Consider the following 10,383-nt stretch of genomic DNA (forward strand, 5'->3'; position numbering starts at 1 on the left):
ACTCCCTCCCCTGTGCAGGGACCAAGTCTTAAGGTTCTCATTACGAACAATTAATAATCCTTAGGGCCTGCTAGCTGTGTTAGTCGAACACTGTTCCTCACGATCACGAACGCCGTTACGAATAGGGAAGTTTTGTATCCGCCTGTTGGCAACCCTAAACGAATCATATTAAAATCGGAGTACAATTAATATACCGAGAGTTTTATGGCTTACATACCCGGACCCACCGAAAGGCAGTAATCGATACTTAGTAGTTATTGAGCCAAGTCAATCTTTACCTGTCATAGTATAACGGATGGAACCGTTGTCTCACTTCCAACACGAAGACTCCACCATCGCACCATGGACTGATAGTACTCGCCCGAAGATCCTCCGTCGTCCCTTTTAAGTTCCCAACTTTGTTTTGAATTTTTTTTTTTTGTTATACCCCTGCAATTTGTAACTTCCAGAAGCAGCCAAGATGCGAATTAGTAGCGTCGTGACAGGGATCTTGATCTCAATTACCGGCGCCAACGCCGCGGCGCACACTCCGGTCGTTTCCAGCGCTGAGGTAGCCTATCACCGCAACTATCTGTACGTTGGAGGCCAGTACGTGCAGGATAGCTCGGGTGGACATATCTTCACTGATCAGATGTACGTGGAGAAGCTCACTCCGACCCAAGGTGTCACCAAGGAGCATCCTATTGTGTTTATCCATGGCCAAGCACAAACCGGAACAGTAAGTTCCAAAATGCTGCTCGCAAGAAGAAAAGGCTTGACTAACTCTGGCCCCGACAGAATTGGCTGAACAAGCCCGACGGTGGAAGGGGCTGGGCCTCCTACTTCCTCTCTCAGGGTTATGAATGCTACCTCATCGACCAGACATTCCGTGGCCGCAGCCCCTGGAACCCAAGCAATGGCACCATGAAGACCTACAGTGCTGAGATCCTGCAGCAGCGTTTCACCGCTGCCAAGAAATACATGCTCTGGCCTCAGGCCGCGCTGCACACCCAGTGGAACGGCACTGGTGTGATGGGTGACAAGGTCTTCGACACCTACTATGCCTCCACCGTGGAGTTCTTCGGATCTGGCACCGGCCAGCAGCACACAGTGCAGGAGGCAGGTGCAGCATTGCTGGACCTTATCGGTCGCCCCGTGGTCCTCCTCTCCCACTCCCAGGGTGGTCTCATGCCCTGGGTCATCACCGATGTGCGCCCGGATCTCGTCCACGCCATCGTATCTTTAGAGCCTACTGGCCCGCCCTTCCAGGAGGCTGTCTTCTCCAACACGTCCTCCCGGCCATACGGTCTCACGGACATTCCTCTGACCTTTGAGCCCGCCGTTTCCGATCCCGAGAAGGACCTCGTGCGCCAGGTCATCCCCAGCAACTCCACTTCTCGGTCACCTTGCGTCATTCAGGCCGACTCTCCCGCCCCCCGCAAGTTGGTCAACCTGCAGAAGGTGCCTACTATGGTCTTGACCACTGAGTCTTCCTACCATGCTCCTTACGACTGGTGCACAGTCAAGTTCTTGCGCCAGGCTGGCGTGTCCACAGAGCATCTGCAGCTGGGTGAGATTGGCATCCACGGTAACGGCCACATGGTGTTCCTGGAGAAGAACAGTGACCAGGTCGCGGAGGTCATTCAGAAGTGGATTGAACGTCAGTAGTTGGGGGATGGGGTGTCTCGAAAACTGTTATGTGGTTACATTGGATAGCGATATTCAAGGTTTCACCGGGCTAGCTCAAGTACAGTCCACAGTATAATTATGTATTATAATTCTTTTTTTTAAGTAATACATCGAAATATGTACATACATACATGCATGCCATGCATGCATACATACAATATCACACAAGATTCAGTAAGGAAATGGGGCGTCTTCTGTCAGATCTACTGGCCTCAGGCAACAGATTACCTGATAAAGAACCATATGGAGCCATATTTGTTGTCTGTAATTCAGATACTCATTCGATTAAGCATCCACCATCTCTACAGCTTCTATGAACCTATGAGAGTTTTTTCTAAATTTGACCAAATCCGACATTCCCGTTCATACGTATACAAAGGCGACAACGTCCGACCAAGTTGGTATTCATCCTACCATTTGGATAACAAAATATTTAATCTTCATAGCCCTATCGCCTGTCGTGGCCATTCCAAAGCCCGCTCCCACACAGGATTTTCACTCTTAATCTCAGCCAACAACTCAGCCACTAAGTCTTTACCGCAACCCTCCGCCCACCAAAAATGACTCCCGAGCTCATTCAACAGAACGCCCCAATGCATTAAGACAAGCAACGGAACTGGCCGGCGTACTCGCAACCCATCAATAAACTCTTTGTTTACATAGAGCAACCAGGCAAGAATAGCAACAGGATGAGGCGAACGAGCAAACTTCGCAAAACAAGACCGTAACAAATCGACCGCCTCACCGTTAGCGCGACAATTCCCATCATCCGCATTGCCGATGCGGTCATTCAAATGTTTTAGATGCGCGATAGCCTCGGCTTCCCCGGATCCTAACTCCCCAGACTCCATCTGCCAGAAATCGTGGTTTGAGAGCATACTGGCCTTTAGCCATGGTCGACTGAGACGGGAGATCTTGGTCGAACCTTGGAGTAGCTCGAACATAGTGACTATATTTTCGACCATGCTGGAGCATTCGCCTCTGTACTGTGCGTTGAGGCGTGGTAAGGCGATGCCGATAATGGTTATTATTGCGGAGTGGGCGACGACTGCATCGCAGTTAAGGGGAGTGAGAGTCTCCAGTGCTTGTCGAAAAGGAGTGAAAGACATGTTATGGTATTGAAGCGCGGTGTCAAGATAAGACAGCACGCGATTGGGCTCAATGGCAGTGGCTGCGGTGTGCAATGCTGCTAATGCAAGAATTCCATGAAGCAGGAAAGTATGACTGGATGCTTGTTGCGGGACGAGGACCTGCCAGTCGTGCGTGTCGGACTGGTCTCCACATAAAGAACGGTAGGTCTCGATGGAGTACCTGTGCATCAGTTCGAGATCCCGGACGCCAAACCTTGGCTCTGTTAGATCCACAGGGCTGATAGGTTGCTCACCATAGCTCCTTGACTGTGCTCGTCCAGGGGGTGGCAGTGGGTCTGGGGAGTGATCGGTCACTGCATGAGCAGTGCGACTCGGCACCGAAGCTTGGGGGATCCTCAAGTAGGTGCAAATGAGCTCTCGAGCAGTGCAATTGGAGCATACTGGATGTTTCTCGTCGCACTAATTCGAACAGGTTAGGGTATTGATTCAGGATTCATTGGACCCACTGATCTGTCTTGGATCCAGCGTGGATATTAAAGGCTCCATCTGGATGTAGATCTTACCTTGACTCTCCGCTCTTTGCACTGATCGCAACCATTCCGCGACTTTTTGTGCGACCGTCGAGGTGCCATCTTTCTTGGGACAACCTGAAGTTTACTCTAACCCTGACAACATTGCCCTGTGCAGCCCAGAGATCATAGACCACGTTCAAGGGCCTGGTCTCCCCGGTTATACTCGCATATATAGAATACCTAGAGCACGTTTAATGAAGCACACTCCACGATTCTTTTCTAGAGAGCGACAAGCTGACGTGAGTCTGGTCGATGTAAATGTCGCAAAGCAGAGCATCGGCAAGATGTTGGGGGCGACCCGAAAACGGGAACGGGAACGAACACGAAAACGACGACGACAACGACAACGACAACGACAACGAATCTGGTTCCTTGATTAGACGACGCAAAACGAAGATCACCTTCCAATGCATATATCTTACTTTAATTTTTATCATACGCACAAATTGGCTTTTACCTCACTCCGAAACTTTCAGCCCGGAAACCAGACCAGAGCCTCCCAAAAATCGTATCGGTGACCGTCCCGCTTATAGTTCATCTCAGCAAGTTCAAGGAGCTGAGAGAAGTTCACGGCCATTCTTGTATATCAATGACCTCGCGACAATAAACCCCTTAGAAATCTGGAAGCGTTCTAGGAGAACACTAAGACTAGTCATGACTACAGAAAATCACCAGCTCGAGTCAAGAGCTGCAAGCGAGCCTCAAGCTGCCGCAACTACTCCTAGTCGCAGTCTCCTTCAGATCTCGATCATCATGTCGTGTCTTTGCGCCGGAACTTTTGTGGCTGCTTTAGACGCCACAATAGTCACTACATCTATGCCCTCTATTGCAGGTCATTTCCACTCTGCCTCGGGATATACCTGGATTGGCAGTGCTTACATACTAGCCAACACAGCTTCTGTCCCGTCGTGGGGCAAACTGTCTGACATCTGGGGAAGGAAGCCGCTGCTACTATGTGGCAATGCAATTTTCTTTGCGGGCAGTCTGATATGTTCTGTAGGAGACACGATGCCTGAGTTTCTGTTCGGCCGTGTCATACAGGGTCTAGGTGCTGCAGGCTTGACCACCTTGGTCAATATTAGCATTTGTGACTTATTCTCGCTCAGAGATCGTGGCTTGTATTTCGGTATTCTATCCGTGGTTTGGGCTTTGGCCAGTGGAATTGGACCTATTCTAGGGGGTGTGCTATCTGAGAAAGCGACGTGAGTACCACCCTTATTCAATTAGACACTTCATGTGCTGAACCACCGGATACATAACAGTTGGCGGTGGTGCTTTTGGATCAACCGTATGCTACTCCTTGACTCTTCGATTATTAACGCGAACATGTATCACAGATCCCTGGCTGATTCATGGCCCTACCTTTAGTACCAATCACCGGTCTTGCTTTCCTTTTGCTGTGGCTAGTTCTAAAACTCGACACTCCCCATACACCAATTTGGGACGGTCTGAAGGCTGTCGACTGGATAGGCTCATTGTTTGTAATTGGTAGCAGCATAATGTTGCTTCTTGCTTTAGACTTCGGCGGCGTCACACATCCCTGGGACTCAGCAACAGTCATCTGCCTACTCATTTTCAGTATCATAGCCCTGAGTCTCTTTGTGCTGAACGAGTGGAGACTCACCAAATACCCAGTGATACCACTTGTCCTCTTCCGGCATCGATCCGGTATTGCTTCTTTCATAGTCTGTTTCTGTCATGGATTCATCTTCATGGGCGAGGCATACTATCTGCCGCTCTATTTTCAAGCCGTACTCGGCGCCAGCCCGATCATGTCCGGGGTTTATCTCTTAGCTTTTGTTATTGCCTGCTCACTTTCAGGAGCTCTTACCGGGTTATTTATTCAGAAGACGGGTAAATACGTGCCTCCAATGTGGCTCGGCCTTGGTCTATTGACCCTCGGAGTCGGCCTTCTCATCAACCTAGAAGTTACAGCAGCCTGGGGCAAGATCCTCGGATTCCAGATCATCTCTGGAATCGGGGTAGGTATGAACTTCGAAGGGCCACTGCTCGCACTGCAGGCAATCGTCGGCGTAAAGAACACCGCGGCAGCCACAGCCACGATCGGGTTTGTGAGGACCATGTCGACGGCCATCTCGGTGGTTATCGGAGGAGTCGTATTCCAGAACCAGATGGTTAGCGAAGGTCCTAGGCTTGTACAAGCTTTAGGTGAAGAGCTCGCTAGTCAGCTAGGGGGAGCGAATGTCACGGCCAACATACACCTCATCGGGGCGCTTCCGTCGGGTCAGAGAAAGGTGGTCCGGCAGGCGGTATTTGAGTCGTTGCGGACTACATGGATTATGGTTTGCGGTTTCCTTTCTTGTGGGTGATGTTTACTGACTGCGTTATAGTATGTTGCCTTTGCGGGTGTGAGTCTTATTGCTGGGCTCTTTGTGGGCGCTCATCATCTATCAGAAGAACACGAGACGGCTGTTTTGGGGCTGCCTGACCAGAGTGCGCGCTCGTCAGAGGAGACACCCAATAATTCTTTAATACTTCAGGCTACAGAGCTGCGGTAGAATGTAGCTGTTGAATGAGACGCAATTCCTATCCAAAATGCAACTTGAGAGTCTTCCATAACCGCTGTATAGACTCGATGTCCCCAATTTCAACCTCAGAAACATGTCACTAGTGGGTAGAACTAAGATCATCACAATTATATTTATACCGTTCTCCTAGCTAACAAATAAACAGAATTCATATCCCTGACAGTTATTTTTTATATAAAAACCGAAAGCAACAAACCAAGTTCCATACACGTCTTTCATAACAAACCCATACCTACCTATATGAGCCCAATACATTTGTATTAATTACTCTTACATCTGATACGTATACACGTAATAAAAATCCTAAATTCCCAACCCAACAACACCACCATCCTCACCAAGAAGCACAGAATACAGAGTATATACCATATCCGATAATTATTTTAAAGAGCATAAACCATATTAAATTTGCCACTAGGTAAGATAAGGCTCCTTTGGCCTAGTGGTTATGGCGTGGCTCTTATGTAGTTTTCCGGTTTCCGGACTCTGCATGGCGACTAGCTGAAGTCCAGGGTTCGACTCCCTGAAGGAGCATATCTTTCTTTTTTCTCTTTCGTTTTTTGCACGTCGATTAAAATCCTACTTGAAAAAGAGGTCGTTTGTTTTCTTTTAGTTGTGTTGGTGTACTAGTTTCAGTGGAGCGATTGGCTATATCTGATAGGTAGGTACAAAGACAGTAGTCTAGGCTTAAAGCACCAGTATTCTATGATACTGCGCGTTTAGAAATCACCAACTATACTCATTCACTCAACCTCACTCAGCCTCTCTCCAAGTGGGCTGCATACAAAAGCAGTGATAATCCTTCCCGATTTACCTTCCATATGACCTTTTCCAACAAACAGTGCCAGTAAATTTGACAAATAAGTAGATATCAAAATCAGGGACTCGGAAGCGCACGTCCTAGCAAAGAAGGCCCCAGGTCCTAGCAATAATCTTCTAGGAACTGTCGTCATCTATCGGTCAAAAAAAGTGATTGAATCTGAAATTAACATAAGCTTTAGAAGACATGGTACAATATATTCAAAGACACGCTCACCTGTGCTACACCCTTCTTCCCTTTTCAACACTTCCTAACAGTGTAAACCAGGTAGCGTAGGGAATATCAATCATTGCAGACCTTAAGAATTCAGGAGTACCTCAGTACGCAAACAGACTATACCTTTCACCCCTTATGGATATACGCCTATCCGAACAGATACATTCTATAATATGGATGTTCATTTTCAGTCATGGTGGGTGACATTCTCTTGTAACGACTATGCATACTCAGGGTGTTTCAATCGGACGTTGGTATGTTGACTGGCTCGTGACAACGATCTGCTCTACCGGGACAAGGGTTCGGGTATGTAGATCTTCTGACTTAGTTGGCTCGGGTTTCTTTCTCTTTTAAACTGGATTTTGAATTGGACTGATTGAATTGAATTGTATAGGGTATCTGTGTGGATATACATCTAATGAATCTAGATATGTAGAGATGAAGACTACCTGATTTTCAGATCAAATCTGTATTAGACAATAAGGTATAGTAGTAGCGACCGTAAAAGACACATCGTGTCTATGCTGAAATCCAAGCCAAACAAAAACCCCCAATATTCCATTCCGTATATGCTCCGCTCAATTGCAACGGGTATCAGCTCCTTCATGGTCAATTTCACCGGACAGATATGTAAAAGCCCGAGCCAATTAGCTACTGATCGTAGCTACCCCCCCGAGAAAGCAAAAGAAAGGAAATACTCTAAGAAAAAGGACAAAGAAAATGAAACGATTGCCCGCTGCGAATATTGCCCGGGCCCCTTAAACAAGGAATGCCACGGAAACGCAGAAAAAAACTCGAAACATGTCACAACCAGTTGGTATCTGAAGATTCATGGCAAAAGAAAAGAAAATCAAAACAAAAACCCTAGTCTAAGCGAGAGGAAGAAGAATCACCATCCGGAAAACAACCAGTACCTCTATGGTCATAACGTGGGGAATCAAGAGACATCATTGCAAATCCCCGTTGCCCCTGTGCCGTGTCCTGCCAATCCATGATATACTGAAAAGCACAAAGTAAAAAAAAAAAAAAGGGGTATCAATTCTCCGCGGCCCGCGAAGACGTAAAAAGAAGAGTAGTCACGAAAATCGAAGTTGTTGTACAAGGGATATACCCAATCCGAAAGAAAAGTAGGTTGCGCAATGCAAACTGTTGAGTATCTCAATCCGAGACTCTTCGTTGCGTCGCTCCAGGACAAGGCTCAAGGGAAGGGCAGAAAGAAGTGTAGAACGAATGGGAGAGGATGGAAATAGCCTATTCCTCATCCTCGCCCGAGACGCCTTCTTTTTCGCCCTTGTGGACCTTCTTATGCCGACGAAGGTTGGAAACAACGGAAAAGTGTCGACCGCAGCCCTCCACATCACATGCGAAAGCTACATCCCACATCATTAGTATCGATTGTGTAACACGCACCGGATTTGCCAGTTACTTACGTTTTTCGCCAGTGTGACTGTACATGTGGGTCTGCAAAGATGACGGACGGGTGAAGCGCTTGTCGCACACCTTGCACTTGTGCTTCTTCTGAGTGTTGGATGGCATCTTGGAGCTGAACTGGCTCATCATAGACTGCGGGCCCGGAGGGGCGCTACCTGTCAAAAGGTTGGATGGGCGAGGGAGAGTCCGAGACAGATGGCCGTTATCATAGGACTCAGAAGTCGTGGAGCTGTAGTCGGTCACGGAGGACTCGACGGATGCGACAGAGGCGCTGTAGTAAGGATAACTACCACCAGAAGAAATAGAAGAGCCGGACGAGTGTGCTGAAGGGAATCCATATGAATCTGCGGAGCCCCGGGTGTTGCGAGGTCCGTAAATGTTGCGAGGGGTCAGGTCCTGGCTGAGCGCGATCATTCCGCGACTGGCATCGAGGGTGTCACCGAAGGTAGGGGCCGAAGAAGGCTGCGATTGGCTGGCACGAGGATCACTATATAAAAGGAAAATCGTAAGCGTACAGTTCCAAATTCCAAAATGCGCAAAATGTTCGTGGTTGGGGAGAGGCGATTCTTACGCATGAGATATCCGGCGACTGTCCTGATGGTGCAGAGATGGGCCGTAGCTTAGTGGCGCATAGTTTGCTGGTGCGAAACTGCTCATAGACGGGGCGGTAGTGTAGGCAGGAGCTTGTTCAAAAGACGTGCGAGGCAAATCGTGGTGCAAACCCATCACCTCCGGTGCCGGGTAGCTTGTCGCAGGGGTGGTCGAATAGTTGCTGCCGGTAACCATCGACGGCGCGGACACGGGAATGCTCGAGTAGGGCATGGAGAGGGGGGAGGGCCGGCTCACTTCCTCTTGTTTGGGGTGGTTGAGGATTTGGCTGGAGGCCATAGAAGTCGCGTAAACGGGAGGCGTCGAATGCGAGGTGGTGTGGGCAGCAGTCCACGGGTCGGTGAACTGCGGCGTAGTGTGATGCGGCATGTTATGCTGGTAAACATGGTCAAAACCCATCCCGCCGTATTGACGGTTCTGGTTCTCAATGACCATCGTCATGGAGAATAGATTTGTTTTTTTTTTTTCGAGATGTTATCCCTGCACTTGTTTGTTCTTTGGTCGTGTTTGCGATTGGCTTTGCCGAGGATCAGGTATATCCCCTCAGCACTCCAAACCAACGTGGATGACAAGGACGATCAAGGACAAGACGATCGTACCACAGATGGCAAGTGTAAGAGCGTGTGTATGATTGACAGGTACGGCGAGGGGTGCGATCTGGTAGAAAGGGGAGTAAGAAGGATGAAGATCAATTGAGAGCGATCAGCGGGGAGTAGAAGAGGGGAGTAGAAGAAGGGAGAAGCAGAAGTAAATAGTGAGGGAGACGGAAACAAATAGGTCCAGAGACAGAGACTGCGAGAGAGGGAATCGAAAGGCCCTGAAACCCGACAGATAGGAAGAATGAAAGACAGTCTGGGGAAGGGCCCGAAGGGGATCGGCGAAGCTTATGAGCAAATACAGGATCGCAGCATGAGTGATGGAGTGCAGGGACGAAGGGAAGCCCTGTCGTTGCCGTGTGTTGGTGATGGGCTTTTAGTGCCACTGACGACGTCCCGGAGACGGTTGCAGATCGTTACTCTGGGCCGCTTAGGCTTTCGAAACGGCGCCAGTGTTAAAAAAAAAATAATAACCATTCATAATAATAAAATAAAACCCAAATAATATTTTTTTTATTTCCTTTTCCTTTTTTTTTATAATTCAGAAAAATGAGGAACTAATATTAATTGCTTTTTTAGACCCAAAGCCAGTGTGGGCTTTTCTCAATCTCCAAATAGGAACCAGTTCCTCGGGTGACCCTCAAGGTTTGGATGGGTCTCTTTTGGCTTTCCTTGGTTTAGAAATTTTTTCATTGAATTTCATTTTTCTTTTCTTTTCTTTCGGTTTTTTCCTTTTTCTTTTTTTTTTTTTTTTTTTTTTTTTTTTTTTTTTTTTTTTTTTTTTTTTTTTTTTTTTTTTTTTTTTTTTTTTTTTTTTTTTTTTTTTTTTTT

General features: G+C 47.8%; 5 protein-coding genes and 1 non-coding gene across 6 annotated transcripts; 4 read left to right on the top strand and 2 right to left on the bottom strand.

Annotated features, from left to right (window-relative positions):
* Window positions 1-356: 356 nt before the first annotated feature.
* On the top strand, window positions 357-1,731 carry BDW43DRAFT_284002 (alpha/beta hydrolase). Its single transcript, XM_032042798.1, has 2 exons — window positions 357-718; window positions 778-1,731. Exons 1-2 carry the CDS (start codon window positions 461-463, stop codon window positions 1,645-1,647), a joined length of 1,128 nt encoding a protein of 375 aa, XP_031897844.1. The 5' UTR covers window positions 357-460; the 3' UTR covers window positions 1,648-1,731.
* A 329-nt stretch (window positions 1,732-2,060) lies between these two features.
* On the bottom strand, window positions 2,061-3,391 carry BDW43DRAFT_321017 (Zn(II)2Cys6 transcription factor domain-containing protein; the record flags this gene model as incomplete). The annotated part of the gene is made up of 2 exons (XM_032049231.1): window positions 2,061-3,218; window positions 3,323-3,391. The coding sequence occupies 2 exons, from the start codon at window positions 3,389-3,391 to the stop codon at window positions 2,109-2,111; spliced, it is 1,179 nt and encodes a 392-aa protein (XP_031897845.1). The 3' UTR covers window positions 2,061-2,108.
* A 693-nt stretch (window positions 3,392-4,084) lies between these two features.
* On the top strand, window positions 4,085-6,748 carry BDW43DRAFT_321019 (MDR family MFS transporter; the record flags this gene model as incomplete). The annotated part of the gene is made up of 5 exons (XM_032049232.1): window positions 4,085-4,533; window positions 4,594-4,619; window positions 4,700-5,634; window positions 5,683-5,785; window positions 6,723-6,748. The coding sequence occupies 5 exons, from the start codon at window positions 4,085-4,087 to the stop codon at window positions 6,746-6,748; spliced, it is 1,539 nt and encodes a 512-aa protein (XP_031897846.1).
* BDW43DRAFT_t174 lies at window positions 6,309-6,414 on the top strand. The gene has a single exon. It is a non-coding gene; the product is annotated as a tRNA-Ile (tRNA).
* A 543-nt stretch (window positions 6,749-7,291) lies between the features above and the next one.
* BDW43DRAFT_284006 (uncharacterized protein) lies at window positions 7,292-7,945 on the top strand. Its single transcript, XM_032042799.1, has one exon. It carries the CDS (start codon window positions 7,438-7,440, stop codon window positions 7,909-7,911), a length of 474 nt encoding a protein of 157 aa, XP_031897847.1. The 5' UTR covers window positions 7,292-7,437; the 3' UTR covers window positions 7,912-7,945.
* A 94-nt stretch (window positions 7,946-8,039) lies between these two features.
* Window positions 8,040-9,637, bottom strand: BDW43DRAFT_148309 (C2H2-type zinc finger protein). The gene is made up of 4 exons (XM_032038407.1): window positions 9,556-9,637; window positions 8,919-9,473; window positions 8,347-8,834; window positions 8,040-8,286 (listed from the first exon to the last, which is right to left on the bottom strand). Exons 2-4 carry the CDS (start codon window positions 9,395-9,397, stop codon window positions 8,168-8,170), a joined length of 1,086 nt encoding a protein of 361 aa, XP_031897848.1. The 5' UTR covers window positions 9,398-9,473; window positions 9,556-9,637; the 3' UTR covers window positions 8,040-8,167.
* Between the last annotated feature and the right edge of the window lie 746 nt (window positions 9,638-10,383).

The sequence above is a fragment of the Aspergillus alliaceus genome (assembly GCF_009176365.1).
Source record: "Aspergillus alliaceus strain CBS 536.65 unplaced genomic scaffold BDW43scaffold_38, whole genome shotgun sequence".
Classification (NCBI taxonomy): Eukaryota; Fungi; Ascomycota; class Eurotiomycetes; order Eurotiales; family Aspergillaceae; genus Aspergillus; species Aspergillus alliaceus.

What these genes read in the sequence shown, in the direction of transcription:
- BDW43DRAFT_284002 (XM_032042798.1), top strand. Translation starts at nt 461, where the DNA reads ATGCGAATTAGTAGCGTCGTGACAGGGATCTTGATCTCAATTACCGGC. An exon ending in GCCAAGCACAAACCGGAACA is followed by an intron (nt 719 to 777) that starts GTAAGTTCCAAA and finishes TGGCCCCGACAG; the next exon opens with AATTGGCTGAACAAGCCCGA.
- BDW43DRAFT_284006 (XM_032042799.1), top strand. Translation starts at nt 7,438, where the DNA reads ATGCTGAAATCCAAGCCAAACAAAAACCCCCAATATTCCATTCCGTAT.
- BDW43DRAFT_148309 (XM_032038407.1), bottom strand. Translation starts at nt 9,397, where the DNA reads ATGACGATGGTCATTGAGAACCAGAACCGTCAATACGGCGGGATGGGT. An exon ending in AGTCGCCGGATATCTCATGC is followed by an intron (nt 8,835 to 8,918) that starts GTAAGAATCGCC and finishes CCTTTTATATAG; the next exon opens with TGATCCTCGTGCCAGCCAAT. An exon ending in CAGTCACACTGGCGAAAAAC is followed by an intron (nt 8,287 to 8,346) that starts GTAAGTAACTGG and finishes TGTGGGATGTAG; the next exon opens with CTTTCGCATGTGATGTGGAG.